General features: G+C 35.5%; 1 protein-coding gene across 1 annotated transcript; it reads right to left on the bottom strand.

Moving 5' to 3' along the window:
- Positions 1-9,718: 9,718 nt before the first annotated feature.
- LOC127129053 (uncharacterized) lies at positions 9,719-10,478 on the bottom strand. The gene has a single exon (XM_051058373.1). The coding sequence runs from the start codon at positions 10,335-10,337 to the stop codon at positions 9,900-9,902; it is 438 nt and encodes a 145-aa protein (XP_050914330.1). The 5' UTR covers positions 10,338-10,478; the 3' UTR covers positions 9,719-9,899.
- Positions 10,479-16,737: the final 6,259 nt, after the last annotated feature.

Raw genomic sequence — 16,737 nt, 5'->3', positions numbered from 1 at the left:
GTTGAGACTCGATACTACACTCTTTGAGATTGGACTTTAGGGAAGCTTCGGTCAACCACTTGGTGTTGCACTGAAGTGGACTTAAGGAAAGGTCAATGATTTGAGATCCTTCTAGAACCCGGTTACTATTCTAAGACAGGTTGAACCAACCAAACTTCAGTGGGGAGGGTATTTACCTATGGAACTCACGCAAGCCTTAAAACCTAGGAATGATTGTTGTGTGACTTGCTTGTGCTTGTTATTTATCTAACAACATAACATCATAACATCATAACATCATGGCATTGTACTAACCATTTCAAGGATTTAGGGATTTAACTCTGCTAAAAAAAACAAAAACAAAAGCAAAAACAAAAGAGAAAAGAAAAAAAAAGCTCTTTTTGTTAGTTTATGCAAAGTTAAATCCCGAAAGTCCTTGAAAACATTTCATACATTGCATTGCATCGCATAACAGGTATTCTAAAGGATCAGTGTTCTCACGATTTTCCTATCAAACAGATTCCAGCAGATTCAAACAGATTGAACAATGGCTCTCGAACAAACTGTCAAAGATCTCCAGGCCCAGAATGCTCAATTCCAGGAAATGATGCTGAGCTTATCTAAGGGGCAGGAAGAACTAAAAGCTCTTTTGATGGAGAAGAAGAAGGACCAGAAACCTGTGGGTTACATCAACCCGGGGAGAAGGCTTAAGGGACAGGTTACAGGAGTCAAGATTAGAATTCCGAAGGATTCAGAAGAAGAGACCGAGAATGATTCGGAAGATGAGAATCCTAATCTCGTCAATTCTGAGGACGACGATGAAGATTATGAACATGAACAGTACTCTCCGAAGGATGATAAGTACAAGTTGCTGGAAGAACGTATGCTAGCTATGGAGGGGCAGAAAGTGCCCGGTCTGGATTTCGAAAACTTGGGTCTGGTCTCTGATGTGGTCATTCCCCGCAAATTCAAGGTTCCCATTTTCACTAAGTATGATGGTGCCTCTTGTCCTCAGATGCATCTAAGGGCTTATGTGAGAAAGATTCAGCCGCACACTACTGATAAGAAACTGTGGATCCATTTCTTCCAAGAGAGTCTGTCTGGCACACAGTTAGAGTGGTATTATCAGCTTGAGAGCTCTAACATCCGCACATGGACTGATTTAGCAACAGCTTTCTACAAGCACTACTAGTATAATTCTGAGTTAGCGCCTACTCGGCTACAGCTACAAAATATGACTATGGGCTCTAAAGAAAGTTTCAAAGAATATGCTCAAAAGTGGAGAGATTTGGCTGGCAGAGTCAAACCCCCTATGACTGATCGAGAGTTAGTGGACATGTTCATGGGTACACTGACTGGCCCATTCTACAGCCATCTACTGGGAAGTTCCTCGTCAGGTTTCACTGAACTTATCTTGACAGGTGAACGGGTTGAAAGCGGCATTCGAAGTGGAAAGATACAGGCAGCTACTTCTGCAAGCACCAAAAAGTCCTATCAGGGAAAGAATGAATCAAATGCTGTGTACAGTGAGAGGAAGCATAACAAGAAGAATCGTGACCATACTGTTGGGGCAGTTACAATTGCCGCACCGCCATCTCAGAACTTCCAACACAGACAAGACAGGTCGAGAAGACAGTTTACCAAGATCAATATGACTTTAACCCAAGCACTGCAGAGTATGTTAAAGGCCAATTTGATTACCCTCAGAGGCCCTCCTGCAAATCCCAACACTACTTCTCCTCGTTATAATTCCAACGCCAGGTGTGCCTATCACTCCGATAGTCACACTTAATACATTAAACGGACTATCTATTCCAGGGACTTTATTAATCAACCATAATAAATAAAGTGCCTTTTATTATTAATAAATAATTTGATACAAGTACCAAAAAGTATTGGCCTCTAGGGCTTACACCAACAACAATATGGAGTGGTAAGAAACCACATATGTCTTACATGAAGATTTGGCGTTGCGAAGTTTATGTGAAACGACAAATTTCAACTAAGCTTGAGCCCAAATCTGACAAATGCTTATTTGTGGGGTATCCTAAAGAAACAAGAGGGTATTACTTCTACAATCCTTCTGAGGGAAAAGTGTTTGTCGCTCGAACTGGAGTTTTCCTAGAAAACGATTTTATTTCCAATGGAATCAGTGGGAGGAAAGTAGAGCTTAAAGAAATTCAAGAATCACAAAGCATTGATACACCTATGGAGGAATTAGAGCAGGAAACACAAGTAGTTGTGGAAGAGCAACCTGCTCAAGTAGAACAAGACTAGCGTAGGTCAAGCAGGATATGTCACCTACCTGAGAGATATGGATATCTCATAACTGATCAAGGTGATGTGTTACTCATGAATCAAGATGAGCCTGTGACCTACCAAGAGGCCATAACTGGTCCCGAGTCTGAGAAGTGGCTAGAAGCCATGAAATCTGAAATGGATTCCATGTACACAAACCAGGTTTGGACCTTGGTAGAGCCTCCTGTAGGAGTTAACCCTATAGGATGCAAGTGGGTCTTCAAAAAGAAGACTGACATGGATGGTAAGGTACATACCTATAAGGTAAGACTGGTTGCAAAAGGATATAAACAAATTCATGGGGTTGACTATGATGAAACCTTTTCACCAGTTGCAATGCTTAAATCTGTTCAGATTTTACTTGCTATCGCCGCATATCATGATTATGAAATATGGCAGATGGATGTCAAAACTGCTTTCCTTAATGGGAATCTTCTTGAGGATGGGTACATGACACAACCTGAAGGATTTGACATACCAGAAGAAGCCCAAAAGATATGTAAGTTACAAAGATCAATCTATGGATTGAAGCAAGCTTCCAGAAGCTGGAATCTTTGTTTTGATGAAACAGTAAAACAACATGGATTCATCAAGAACGAAGATGAGCCTTGTGTCTACAAGAAGGTTAGTGAGAGCATGATCGTTTTCCTGGTATTATATGTAGATGACATATTACTCATTGGAAACAATGTCCCTACCCTACAACAAGTAAAGTCTTGGTTGGGGAAATGCTTTTCTATGAAGGACCTAGGTGAAGCAACCTATATATTAGGAATCAGAATCTATAGAGATAGATCACAAAAACTTCTTGGCCTAAGTCAGAGTACATACATAGACAAAGTACTGAGATGCTTTAATATGCATGATTCCAAGAAAGGATTCATACCTATGCAACATGGCCTGTGTCTATCAAAAACACAATCCCCTACAACTAAGGAAGAAAGGGATCACATGAATAAGATTACATATGCATCTGCAATAGGATCTATCATGTATGCCACGTTATGTACTCGACCAGATATCTCGTATGCTTTAAGTGCAACGAGTAGGTACCAATCTGATCCTGGTGATGCTCATTGGGTAGCTATCAAGAATATCCTTAAGTATTTGAGAAGGACTAAGGAGTCATTCTTGATATATGGAGGACAGGAAGAGCTGGCTGTAATTGGATACACCGATGCTAGCTTCCAGACAGATAAGGATGACTTTAGATCGCAATTTGGTTATGTGTTTTGCTTAAACGGTGGCGCTGTGAGCTAGAAAAGTTCAAAGCAAGATACAATTGCTGATTCTACAACCGAGGTCGAGTATATTGCTGCCTCAAGTGCAGCAAAGGAAGCTGTTTGGATCAAAAAGTTCGTTAGTGAACTTGTCATAGTTCCTAGCATTGTGGATCCAATTGGTCTCTATTGTGATAACAATGGTGCTATCGCACAAGCTAAGGAACCTAGATCTCACCAACAATCCAAACACATACTTAGGCGTTATCACCTCATTCGAGAGATAATAGATAGAGGAGATGTGAAAATATGCAGAGTACCTACACTTGACAATATTACTGACCCACTGACAAAGCCTCTTGCGCAGGTGAAGCATGATGGCCATACTAGATCTATGGGCATTAGGGGTATGCCTGATTGGCTCTAATGCTAGTGGGAGATTGTTGGTGTAAGCCCTAGAGGCCAATACTTTTGGTACTTGTATCAAATTATTTATTTAATAATAAAAGGCTTTTTCTTTATTATGTTTGTCTAATAAAGTCCCTAGAATAGTTAGTCCGTTTAATGTATCTAGTGTGACTTAATCATGAGATCACATTAAACATAAGGACACTATTCTTATAGTATCCGTAGTCGAGCTTTATTGTGAAGTGGGATAACATTAAAGGATTAAGACTATTATGTATATAGACTGATGATCACATCTCATGGATCATGGATAAGGAGTTATCAAGTCTTAAACATAGGTATGAATATTAAGAGTAATATTTATACTGGATTGACCCGCTATGAGAATACTATATAGAATGTTATGCAAAGTGTCATAAGTTATTCTCATGGTGATAATGGTGTATACCACCCTTCGACCTGAGACCACTATGGGCCCTAGATGTAGAGTCGAGTGCCTTATTGCTGATCAAATGTTGTCCGTAACTGGATGACCATAAAGACAGTTGATGGGTACTCCACGAAGCATGCTAAGGGACATTAGTGACCTAGATGGAATTTTCCCATCCTAAGTAACAAGATAAATGTCTATGGGCCCAATATTGAACTGGACAAGGATGACACGGTCTATGCCTTGTGTTCAATATAGACATAAGGGCAAAAGAGTAATTATACACATAAGTATTATCACAGAAGGATTTGTCAGATCACATGATATTTTCGTGTCTTGGGTAGCAGTGATGTGTTGCTAGATACCGCTCACAGTTTATTATGTTAAATACGTGATTTAATATAATTGCCAATGCCGCAAAAACCTACAGGGTCACACACAAAAGGACAGATTGATGAGAGATAGAGTAACTAAGGAACATCGTAAGGTACGGTGCACTTAAGTGAATTGTAGAACATCTTAAGGTACAGTGTACTTAAGTAGAATATGAAATATGGTAAGGTACCACGCACTTAAGTGATTTTGGCATATTATAAGATATGAGCCACATACATTTAAATGGGCTTTTTAGCTTGCAGCCCACACAAGTGGTTCTATAAATAGAACCCTTGTGCAGAAGCATTTGTGCAGTTGCAATTTCGTTTATCTCTCTCTCTATCTCTCTCTCTCACTCAAAGCCTTCATTCGTAGCAGCTAGCACTGAGATTGAAGGAATCCGTTCATATGGACTGAGTAGAGGCGTTGTCATCGTTCAACGTTCATGATCGCTCCGTAGATCTGCATCAAGGGTTTCAATCGTCACAAGAGGTGACGATTGTATCACTGGTCATGCCCATTCGTAAGGATCACTAAAGGAGAAAATTTTAAATTCCGTTGCGTTTTGGATCGTTATTCTCCTTCAACATCAACCTTGTAACACCCTTTAAGAAATTGGAAGTTCTCTGTGAGACTCTCATGGATTTTGATAACATGAAGCCCAATGGTATTGATCTCACTAAGGAATTGAAGAAACAAGGATGGGAAAATTATTTTTCAGAGGTTCTATGGTCCCATCTACACTTTCCTCGTCAAAGAGTTCTGGAGATTCATAGACTGCGATGACCACTTCATAGTTTCATATGTTCTGGGTGTGAAGATGGTCATCACCGAGAAATCTATTGCCAAGCTTCTGAACATTGAGAAAAGTAGGGGCATAAGGATTTACAACATAAACCCTAGGGCACGATACATGTCCCAGGAGATTGCTCCCACCATCTTCAAACAAAGCTTTGAAGGAAAATCCTCTAAGAACAAGGAACTTCACCAGAATCTGAGAGTCTGGTTGAAGATCATTCTAGGTACCATTCACCACCGTCCAACTTCAAACTCTTCTGACGACATCAACACAGATTAGAAGTGTATTCTATACTGCCTCCACAAAGGACTCAAGCTGAATCTGTCAGCGCTACTATTCAAATATCTAAGGGATTCAGTCAGGGATACTTGAAATCACATGAAACCTAGAAACTACATTCCTCTAGAAAGACTCATCTCCGATGTTCTGATGGAAAATGGGCTGGTAGATCATTTGATATCCTACAATCTAATGGAAGATGTGATGGTAGACATTGGAAAGCCTCTGAACGCAAGAAATATGAATTATATGGGAATCATCGAAAGAGTCCTAGTCAAGCCAACTCTGGACACCTCCCGGGAAGCTCTGAAGGATCAGAGAAAGATACCCAATGGTCTCTATCTGTTCTCCAAGATAGATCCTTCGAAGATCATCGCCCATTACCTTTAGGACTTGGCATCTCAAGGGGTGGATATCTTAGAGTTCTCAGTAGACTGGCTTCCGGAACAGCCACTAAACTTCATGAAGAGGAAAAGAGATCCTTATGAGAAGTCCAAGAAGTCTAAGACTCTGAAGCAGGGAGAATCATCTACATCCAGATCGCTTGCACCTCTGGACTCCTCCATCCCAAGTAAGTCTCTACCATCTGAAACTCCCTCTCATTCAAGTTTAAAGCAATTATCTTCCTCCCTACCTCAACCTTCTTCCACCTTTACCCCCTCTGAACCTACCATGTCATATCCACCCACCTCTGAACATCACAACTCTAACCCTTCCTCACCCCCTCCACGACAAATCAACCTCACGACCACAACACTCCCCACATATGACCTTTCACCTCTGAGTGAATCCCTATCATCTATCTCGTCAGCTTCCTCTTCATCACCATACTACGATATATCCTCCGACTCTGAACAACCAGCTAACCCCGATCCTTCATCCCTAACACTAGCCCAACTATAAGCCATTGCACTATCTAACCAACCTCAATATATCCCAGATACCTCTGTGCCTTCTACCTCTGAACCTCAAACATAACCACTCTCTGAACATCATAGAGAACCACCCTCTGAACAACTATTTGAACCCCCAACTAGACAATTCTCTGAACCTCCCACTGAAACCACCCACACGTCACCAGAACCCATCAATCCATCTTCTGATTTGAACCAACCTTCCCCACCTTGGAAGCGACAATTGCTTTATTTTCTAAATCCTTAGCTATGAAGCTCAGATCACTGTCTGAACAATCCAAGCTAAGTGATAACCCATCTGAAGTGAGGAATCACTGGAGTGGATTTCTCATATGGATGACATCTGAGGTCTTTAAGCTGAAAGGCCTCTATGAACAAGTAAAAAATGACTACATCAGAGGCGCTGAGGTGAGGCTAGAGGCTCGTCTGGCCAGAGAAGGTGAAGAGAAAGCTCGCTAGAAAGCTGAAGAAAAGGCACGACTAGAATCTGAAAAGCAAGCAAGAAAAGAATCCGAAGAAAAGGCCGCCGCTGAGGTTGCACCTTCTAAAGCTGAAGCCACAGCCAAGACTGACGCTGAAGAAGCAATACACATTGCTACGGAAGAATTTGCCAAGGCAAAGGAAGTGGCTCTGACTCAAGGTGAGACCTCTAACCCCGATCTTGCTCTGCTAGTGCTCAAGACTCTAGAAGAACTATAGAAGGAACAACATATTATAAGAGCCAGAATGGATCAACAGAACTCTGTCAACTCCAGTATTCAAAATCTCCTGACTCAGCTGCTTCAGAGGATGCCACCTCCTTCAAACCCTTAGGCACCTTAGGATTTCTACTTTGGTTTTTTCTAAGTGTTTTAGCTTGTTTTTTTCTAAGTGTTTTAGCTTCTATGTTTTTCCTTCTCTGTACCTGTTTTCTTTATCCAATGAAGTTTTGTCTTACTCTATATGTTTTCTATATGTCTTTTTGAGTCTGACAAAAAGGGGGAGAAATAATTAAACAGTCTTCTGATAAAATTAATATCTAAACCTCATATTGCACTACTTACATCCTAAACATCTAAATATATTGCGCAGTCTAAGTTCTTGCAGGAAGTATCTGAGTAAAACATCTGAAAAACAAGCTCAATAACGTAAGAGGCTCTGGTAAGAAACTCTAAACTTTCTAAAGTATCAGATTCAGGGGGAGCTTACTTATGTCATAGGGAGTCATAGTATATCTAACTCTGAAATTACCTTCCTTTAATTGTTATGAAGTATCATTGTTTCATCATCAGTCTGAAGTTTTGTCATCATCAAAAAGGGGGAGATTATTAGAATAAAATTTTGGTTCTGTAATTTATCTCTAAGTTTTTAAGATAACAAAGGATGAAACATTTTGGTACTCTAATAAAATTCTCTAAGTGTGCAGGGCTCTAACGATAAATGAATATGATGAAATAACATCTAACGTCACACAAGTCCAGAACAACTAACTTGAAGTTAAAAGTATTCGCTCTGACACTGAAGGCAACGATGTCCACAACATCTGGCATCTGAAGACTCTAATATTCTGCATCTGAAGAATGCCACACCTGAATTCTCTGATGATCATTACATCTGAAGAATGTCTAACTAGAGATCAGTCAAGAACTTCTAAAGAAAACACTTCAGGCAATTATCTGAGGAATACAAGATCTAAGAGAAATATATGAATTTCGCGCACTCTGATTCATACCCAACAGATCAGATCAAGACTTAACAACAAAGTATTTCAAATATGGTATGAATCTATATATGGAGAAAATTGAATACTCTCTTAAAATGCTATGGAAAGGACAACAAAGTTAATGTCATTAAGTCCTATAAATGGCAAGATATCAGCATCAATGCTCCATTCAATGGTATCACCTCCAAGCACTATAAAAAAGCTCAACTATCATCATACCAAACAACGAAGCTATCCTACAAGAATTCTGCACATCAAAAATTCAATCATTCATTAATTCTTGTTTTACATTATCACACGAGTTGTTGCTCTTTGTGTGAACCTCTATTTTTCTAGCCGTGTTCATATTGCTTACCTAGAAGCACTAAATACCTTCTTGTATTTCTAAAATAGTTGTTATGAAGTTCCTCAAGTGACTTGTGAAGTCTGTAGACTTGAGAGGGCTAAGAGATCCTTGTACTCTTAGACGTTGTTGTAATCTTTCTAGATTATTGGATTAAGTCCTTTTAGAAGGCGAAATCACATTGGTAGGATGGATTGGAGTAGCTTTGAATTTCAAGCGAACCGGGATAACTTCTGTGTTGTTTAGAAACTCCAAAAGTTTTTATTGTCTGTGAAAACAATTCAAATCCCCCATTTCTTGTTTTTCTCTGCCTTCAATTAATGAGTGAGGGAGAGAGAAAAATGATTTATATAGGTGTTTGAGATTATGCATAAAAATGAGTAAAAATGATGTTTGATTCGAGTTATAAGCACATGCATGATTTGAGTCAAGTGAAAAAAGAATTTGAGTCAAGATATAAAACATATGAGAAACACATTTATATGATTTGACTCACAAAAACTGTGAGTCGAGTCAAGACAGAAGTATGATTCAAGTCATTAAATTTTTAATTTGAAGCAAGCAAGATATAAGGTAAAACATGGCATTATATCACTCCATGAATCAAGTCATAAAATCTATAATTCGAATCACATAGTTAAATAGTACAATCCACATCAAACAATTTATAGTATAACCAATCCATATAATGAGTTTGGAGACTAAATTGTGTAGTTTGGAGATTAAATTGAATTTTTTTACAATATCACATATTAAAAAAAAAATTGAATAATAAATTTATGTGAAATGTGCTAGTTTTACTTGTTTTTCTCTATAATTATTGATATCATAAAAAATGAAAAATATATTTATATTTTTTAATGATAGATTAAATATAAGTATTCAAGGTGTTATTTAAATTTTTAACCAAAGTGTCATCAGATAATAGTAAAAATAAATTAATATATATAAATCAATGTTAATTATATAAATCAATATGAATTATAGTTTTATTGTAAAACTCAAACAATGCTCCTACGTTTCATTGTCATATTTTAAATAAAAAAAGAATCAAACCATGTCCCTATATTGGGACCTTATTTTCATGTAACAATGACGATGAGAAGCAGAACACATAGTCACCACCAAACTTTTTAAGCAATTCGACAATTTTCATGGCTTCTTCAAGAAACTATTATTTCGAATGGTTGACGTAGCCCTCATTTTCTTTTTAGAAATCTGAATAAAATCATCAAACTGCTTCCTTTGGTAATTTTCTTTATCACTGTCGTTATCAATGTTAACCTCATGATCCGGTGCTGCAGGTACAGTGTTGTTACTCTGCTCCCATTCAATATTGGACTTGGACATTGTGACGGTTCTGATTTTATACTTAGCACGTCGAATGAAATTGTTGAATGTTTCATCACTATCAAGTGGTGTCTCTATCTTGTGTTTCCCTATATATTCATCATCTGTTGTTGTACCTTTGATTCTATGACCTTGTTCTGTTGGAAAACGCATCATGTTTTGTTTTGGAACATGATCAATGGAAGAAACCTTTGTTGTCTTCCCATGTACTTTTGAGTTTGATGAGTTTTTGTTACCCATAGGTTGGGTTTTTAAGATGAAGTATGAAGAGTTTGGTTTCACAAACAGGTTTTAAGCTAAGAAGATTATGGGACTAAGTGTAATTTGAAAGAGGTGCAATATGTTTCTTTTATAGTGTTTATTTTGTTTTGTTTATTTGGGGCAGTTATCATTGTATTTGAAGATGCTATATTAGGTTAAGAAAATGAGATTCTTAATGAGGTAGCTTTTTCTAAACTAATTAACAAGAATATATAACTAGTAGAATTTGATGGCTTTTTAATTGCCAAATTTGGCGGCTTAATAAGAGATGAATATTTTCAAAGGAACAGGTAGATGGAATAAGATTCTTTAAAGACTTGAAGAAATATACAAACTTCATTTTACAACTTGCAATTTACAATCACATAATATCAGACTAGTTTCCTATGTTTGTGCTTGAATGTTGTTTTTTCTTTTTGGGTATTTCTAATTTAAATGTAAAAACCATAAAATATAAATTTACTCACGAATAATGAGTGGGAATCAACTTATTGTAAGATTAAATTTTTTTATATTACTTTAAATTATAACTTTTAAATTAAATTAAATTTAATGATTAATTAAATAAAATATTAATTAATTATTAGATTAGATTCAATTTAAAGTTATGATATGGAGTAAGTAAAAAATTTTAATCTTAAAATAAATTATCTCATTCTTAAATAATATAATATTTTAAAAAGTTAAATGCATTTTGCTATGTTGGACATGATTTTTTATTTATTAAAAAGCCTATTTTAATGGGAAGAATTTTGTCATATGATAATTAAATTTTATTTAGAGATTGTTTTGTTGTTTGAATTCCTTTTTGGTCTATTAGTATCTAGATCTATTAAGAATGACTTGGTATTTAAAGTCTAACATGCAACATCAATGGACATGAAAAAAAAATCATGTTATTGTATTTTCTTATCCTTAGTTTTTAGGTTAAACCATAATTTCATTGGTAGGTGTAAAGTTCCATATCATTGACTTTAAGCTTATTTCTCAATGCCTCGTAAATTCACAAATTCCAGTCAAATGACATTCATGATTATCTTCAAGTCACAAATCAATGTTTTAATGAGTTTATCACCCCACAACTACAATCTTGAAGCAATCATGGAAACCAACAACTAAACTATTTATATACAATTAAGTCAGTTGGATAGCAACATTGATAACATATGGAAGATAATTTTGCATCAAGATGAAGCCTGAATATCATTGTTGTGCTCAAAGATCAAGTTATTTGTGTCTATCTGTGAAGACAACACCTTACGTCAAAGGCTTATCTCAAGCATCATTAGAATAAGATTCAAGGCTCAAGTCAAAGTGTGTCAAGCTATTATTTTGAAGATGTTCTTGAAGATCAAGTCATCTATTTGAAGTCAAGATTGTAGTCAAACGACATTCTAGTGAAGACTAAAGTTTCAAGAATCGTTCGTGGTTTAACCTCTCAACTCTCTTATGATGGTGATTAATATGAAGTATCTAAAGCCTCATTAAGAAGACTCAAGGTTCTTGTGTGATACTAGAATCAAAGATAATGATGTCAAGACTTGAAGCTCTAGAGTTGTGAAAGAGAGGAAGTTTGAAAGCTCATTTAGACGTGTTTATCCGAGTAATCAGTGTCTTGTAAAGACACAAGGGTATTTTTAGAAACACTTGAGAAGTCTCTCATGTTTTACTTGAACCATCAAAAACTGTTTTTACAGTCTAGCTAGATGATTAAGGAAGCGTCAGATTGATTGAAAAACATTTTCTAAACTAATTAACCTATTAGATTAACGCCCTAATATATTAGATCATGCATGGTTGAGTATAAAATTGATTGGAGGAAGTATCTTAATGATTGGTACTAACTAAATATCAAAATCTTTCGTTTATGGTCTTAGCAATCGATTATTTAGTGCGTATAATTGATTAGCCTAATCGATTATGACATTGAATTAGCCTATGGATTATTTCCAAGTTTATACCACGTCTTGCCCTATAGATAGAGAGTTTATCTATCAATTTTTCATATCCAGAAAACGAGTTTAAATTTCACTTCTCATATTTCTCATCATTTCTCTAAATCTTTCATTTTTCACACATATTTTTATCCATAGTGCTTCGAGTGTAGGCTTGAGTCTAAGTGAGGGTAATTGTTTTGGGTGAGGGAAAATTGTTAATTTGTCAAGAGTGGATCATCTCTTTAGTAAATATGTCTTCCACATGAAGTCATTGTTTGGCTACGAGTTAAACTAGTAAAAACTTTTGTTTTGTATAGGGGGTTGCCTTAGGAAGTCTCCATTTGGTTTGTGAAGATTAGCCAATGTAAATCTCCATAACGGTTCTAGAGCTCACCCTGTTTAAAAGCTCAATCGATTTGAGATCATCTTGATTAAAATCTCTCTTACTTTTTAATTGTTCAATAAGATATAAAAGCTTAGTAGGTTTGAAACCATCCCAGTGAAAATCTCAACTTAGTTTGTGGCTAGCTCGTCTAAACCCTCAGTTCGGTTCAGTTCAGAGGATAGTCAACTCAAAACTCTGGTTTAGGCTCAAGACCAGTCTTGAAAAATATTTTTTTGGTTTGGGGACTAACCTATCTAAGCCTTGTTCATTGTTTGGTTAAAAGTTAGCTTAAAAACTTCATTTCCTTATATAAGGAGGTTCATTAGCACATCCTTCTAAGATTTCTCAAGAATAGTTATTGGGAACATGAGTATGTCATTCTTAGGTTGAACCTGATAATCCTCTAGTGCTCATCTCTTTCCCTTATATCTTTTATTTTCAGTAATTTTCTTTCCTTTAGTTTTTCGCTGCCTATTTATTCATTTCATTTATAAAATATTTTCAAACTCTGATTTTGCAAATGACTTTGTTTTCAACCAATTTTTTTTCAAACATCCACATAATTCACCCTCCTTCCCTTTGTGTATGGAGTCACATATCAAAAAGTTAATATTAGAGCCTAACTCCTGTTTAAAGACTAATCATATTAGAAGGAAGATGACATCCAACATTTCTTTTAACAAAAGGACTTTCCTAAATACACCTCCATCATTTAGTGGTGATAGTTTGAATTATGGAAAGCTAGAATTAAAATTTCCCTTTAAAGTATTAATCTTGAATTATAGGAAATGATAATCAATGGTCTATTTATCTATACTCATTATGTTAATGGTGAAGTAGTAGATAAACCTAATTTTCTTTGGATTAAAGAAGCAAACAAAAAATTTAAATTATATAATAAAACTTAATTTTTTTATTCATGTCTTTAAATAAAAATCAATTTCTTTATGTCTTTAATTGTAATTCCACTAGGGAAATATGAGATACTCTTGAAATGATCTATGAAGTGTCTCCTAGTATCCAATAAGAGGGAATGAACACGCGAGGCAAAGAAAGTGAAAGAACAAAGGAATGTGGATATTACTTTCACATGTGGTGTTCAACCTTTAGAAATATTAGAAGCTATGTTAGAACTTTCATCGTTAACAAATATATAAGAGTTAAGAATTGGAATAAAAAAATGATCCAATCCTTAAATCAAAATATGGAAGTGTTTGTGATTTTTCAAGAAAAACCCAAGAAGGAGGAAATCATTTAAAAACTAAATGAGTTGATTCAATTGTTCAAATATGAAGGGATGAGCTCAAAACTAGAAGAATCTCTAGCAAATTCATCAAAGAACTCTTTTAAAGAAGATGAAGAAAAATTAACTCCAATAGTTTTGTTTGAAAGAACAATCTTGGTGGGAGAACAATCCTCAAAAGATTCATGTTTGATACTGGAGAAACTTCAACAAGAATATTTTCCTCAATAAATGAAGAAGATAAATAAGTTTCACTTGGTAGAACCTTTGAAATAAGAAATGAGGAAGATGTCTCCATAAACAACATCTTTGGAGACTCAACATCAAAGAGAAATCTTGAATAATAAACCTGTTGTAAAATTATCAAATAGTCTTTATCAAACAAAGAAGATGAATATATTTGCTTGAAGGTCTTAGACGAAGAAGAAAAGGGTGAGATAAATGTTTTAACATACAAGCAATTGTTTAAGTTTAAAACTAAGTTAATCTAGGAGTATGATAAAATTTAAAAGCGTAACTTAGACGTTAAAGACTACATCGAGTTTATATAGAATATCAATGAAATGCTATGATGGGAAATGGATAATATTAAAAACAAACTAGTAAGTGTGAGACTCGTGTCTAGATGGAAAATGAAGTTAAAGGTTGACATGAAACCCTGAGTAAATTTAATAAGGGGAAATAAAACCTATATTTTATTTTATTGAATCAAAGACCCTCATTTATTAAAATTTAATTAAGTTTTAAATCGAGTATATCATATAGTAAAAGACTTAATAGGAAGAAAGTAAATCACCATATTTTTAAATGCTTATTTTGTGATAAGCTTGGCCACATGGAGACCTTTTGTTATGCTAAAATAATAAGGTCTAAAGGTAGTAACCCTAGACCTCTTAAAACTAATAACGCACCAGAACCCAAAAAGATTTGGGTACCAAAGGTGAAAACCGAATTTATTTTGCAGGGATGTTTTGCAGCTTTAATGAAGCCTTAATGCGTATTAAATTAAGGCGTGCAAAGCAAGATGCATACCTCTGAGTATACAAGTAAAAATTTATGCATGATGGAGTTTGATGCTTGTGATCCAAGTATTTTTGTTGATGGTGTATTTCAATGGATGTAATCAAAGCACTTGTATTGAGGATGGCTCTCAATGTTCCTAATGATCAATGATGATCATTTAAACTCTTAGTGGGTTAGATGATAAGTCAGTAATGGATTTATCAGTCTCTTTGTTTAAACTAACTCTTGTGTTAAATGATTCATAGAGAAGGATTTACGACATTGTTCTATAGTTCTCTCTAAAGGGTGAGTTTTACTAAGTTACTTGATATTTAAGGTGGTACACTATTTAGAGATTGAAAAATTTTAAAACTATGATTAACCCTCTAAATAAGTGGTTTATTTATTTCTTGGTCACTAAAAGTTATTTTTACTAATGGCCTATTTGAGTTTCGACCAGTTTGGAGAAAAGGGTGCTTATTGTAAAATTGATAAAGTTATGAAAATTCATTGACGATAGTGCTCAATAGTGGTAGTTAGCATTGATGGTGGTGTTTAACAAGTTGTTTATGACCTAACTACTTGTTGACATTGGTGACGATACTCAATATTCTTGATGATCTCGTTGATTTTGGAGCCTAAGGTTCGATGGTGATTGTATCGCTCTAGATGATGTTTAGCCAGTTCCCATATCAAAAAATCCTTGGAAATGGAACTTTGATGATTTCTTATCATTCCCTCGAAAGGGAGAGTTTTCCTCAAGGTGACTTAATATTTTGAGGTAGTATGCTTAATAGAGGATGAACAATCAGAAAACTATGATTAAATCTCAAGAAAGCAGTTTATTAAAAGTATTGTCATTTAAAATTATGTATTACTAACCTTTTTGTTGAGTTTAAGTGTTTTATAAGTCAATGAGGTGCCAAAAATAATATTCATAGAGCCCAATATTAATACAAATCCAAAAGATCAAGGAGGCTAAAAAAAGGTTTTCTGAAGAATTCCTAAGGGAAAGTAGTTATCTCTTGAAAGGAATCTCAACAAGAAAGAAATAGATTCCAGAAGTTCCTCTAGATCTATAAAGCTTCAAAGATAACTAAGATTTATTTGAGAAAGAATCAAGACAAAAATTCTTCTAGAGCTTACCCAACGCTTGATCTCAAAGCCAGATTTTACCATCTGTGGGGGGAGTATGGTCTTATGTCCTGCTCATGTGTGCCTCCTTCTATATTATGTTCTTGTTCATATCTTTATCAGGTAACTCATTCATTTACTTAAGAAGCCATGTGAACTATGTGCTTGCTCGTTCATCATCCCTTTCTAGCAACTTTTTCCCGTATTTTTGATTATGTCAAAGGGGGAGAAGTATAATATCAAAGGTTGTAAAGTTCACTCTCTAATCACGTGGTAGATATTTTAACCACTCCAAACTTTACTTGTTTGTTTTCCCTTTTACCACCTTCTTGAGAGATGAGTTCTCATCATAAAAAATGGGGAACATGTAAATCTATGTTCTTACAGGTATGAAGACTGGAACAACATGTTAACTTGATTTTGATGTTGACAACGCTCTTAAGACGAGTCTTTATCATTATTGGTGTTCAAGGGTATGCTTGTTCAAGTGGTGGTGCTTTATATATTTTCTCAAGTGACGGTGCTTGACAAGTTGTAGTTCTTCAGTCTTGTTGTTCAATGATATGATTGTTCAAGTGATGGTGCTTGATGTGTGTGCTAAAGTGATGGTGTTTGGCAAGTTATTTATCAAGTGATAATGATTGGTATGTGTTAGCTGGAGATTTCAAACATTAGGTT

The sequence above is a fragment of the Lathyrus oleraceus genome, chromosome 3, assembly GCF_024323335.1.
Source record: "Lathyrus oleraceus cultivar Zhongwan6 chromosome 3, CAAS_Psat_ZW6_1.0, whole genome shotgun sequence".
Taxonomy (NCBI): Eukaryota; Viridiplantae; Streptophyta; class Magnoliopsida; order Fabales; family Fabaceae; genus Lathyrus; species Lathyrus oleraceus.
The sequence above is the reverse complement of the archived record's forward strand: the minus strand, read 5'-3'. Positions and strand labels throughout refer to the sequence as shown.

What these genes read in the sequence shown, in the direction of transcription:
- LOC127129053 (XM_051058373.1), bottom strand. Translation starts at nt 10,337, where the DNA reads ATGGGTAACAAAAACTCATCAAACTCAAAAGTACATGGGAAGACAACA.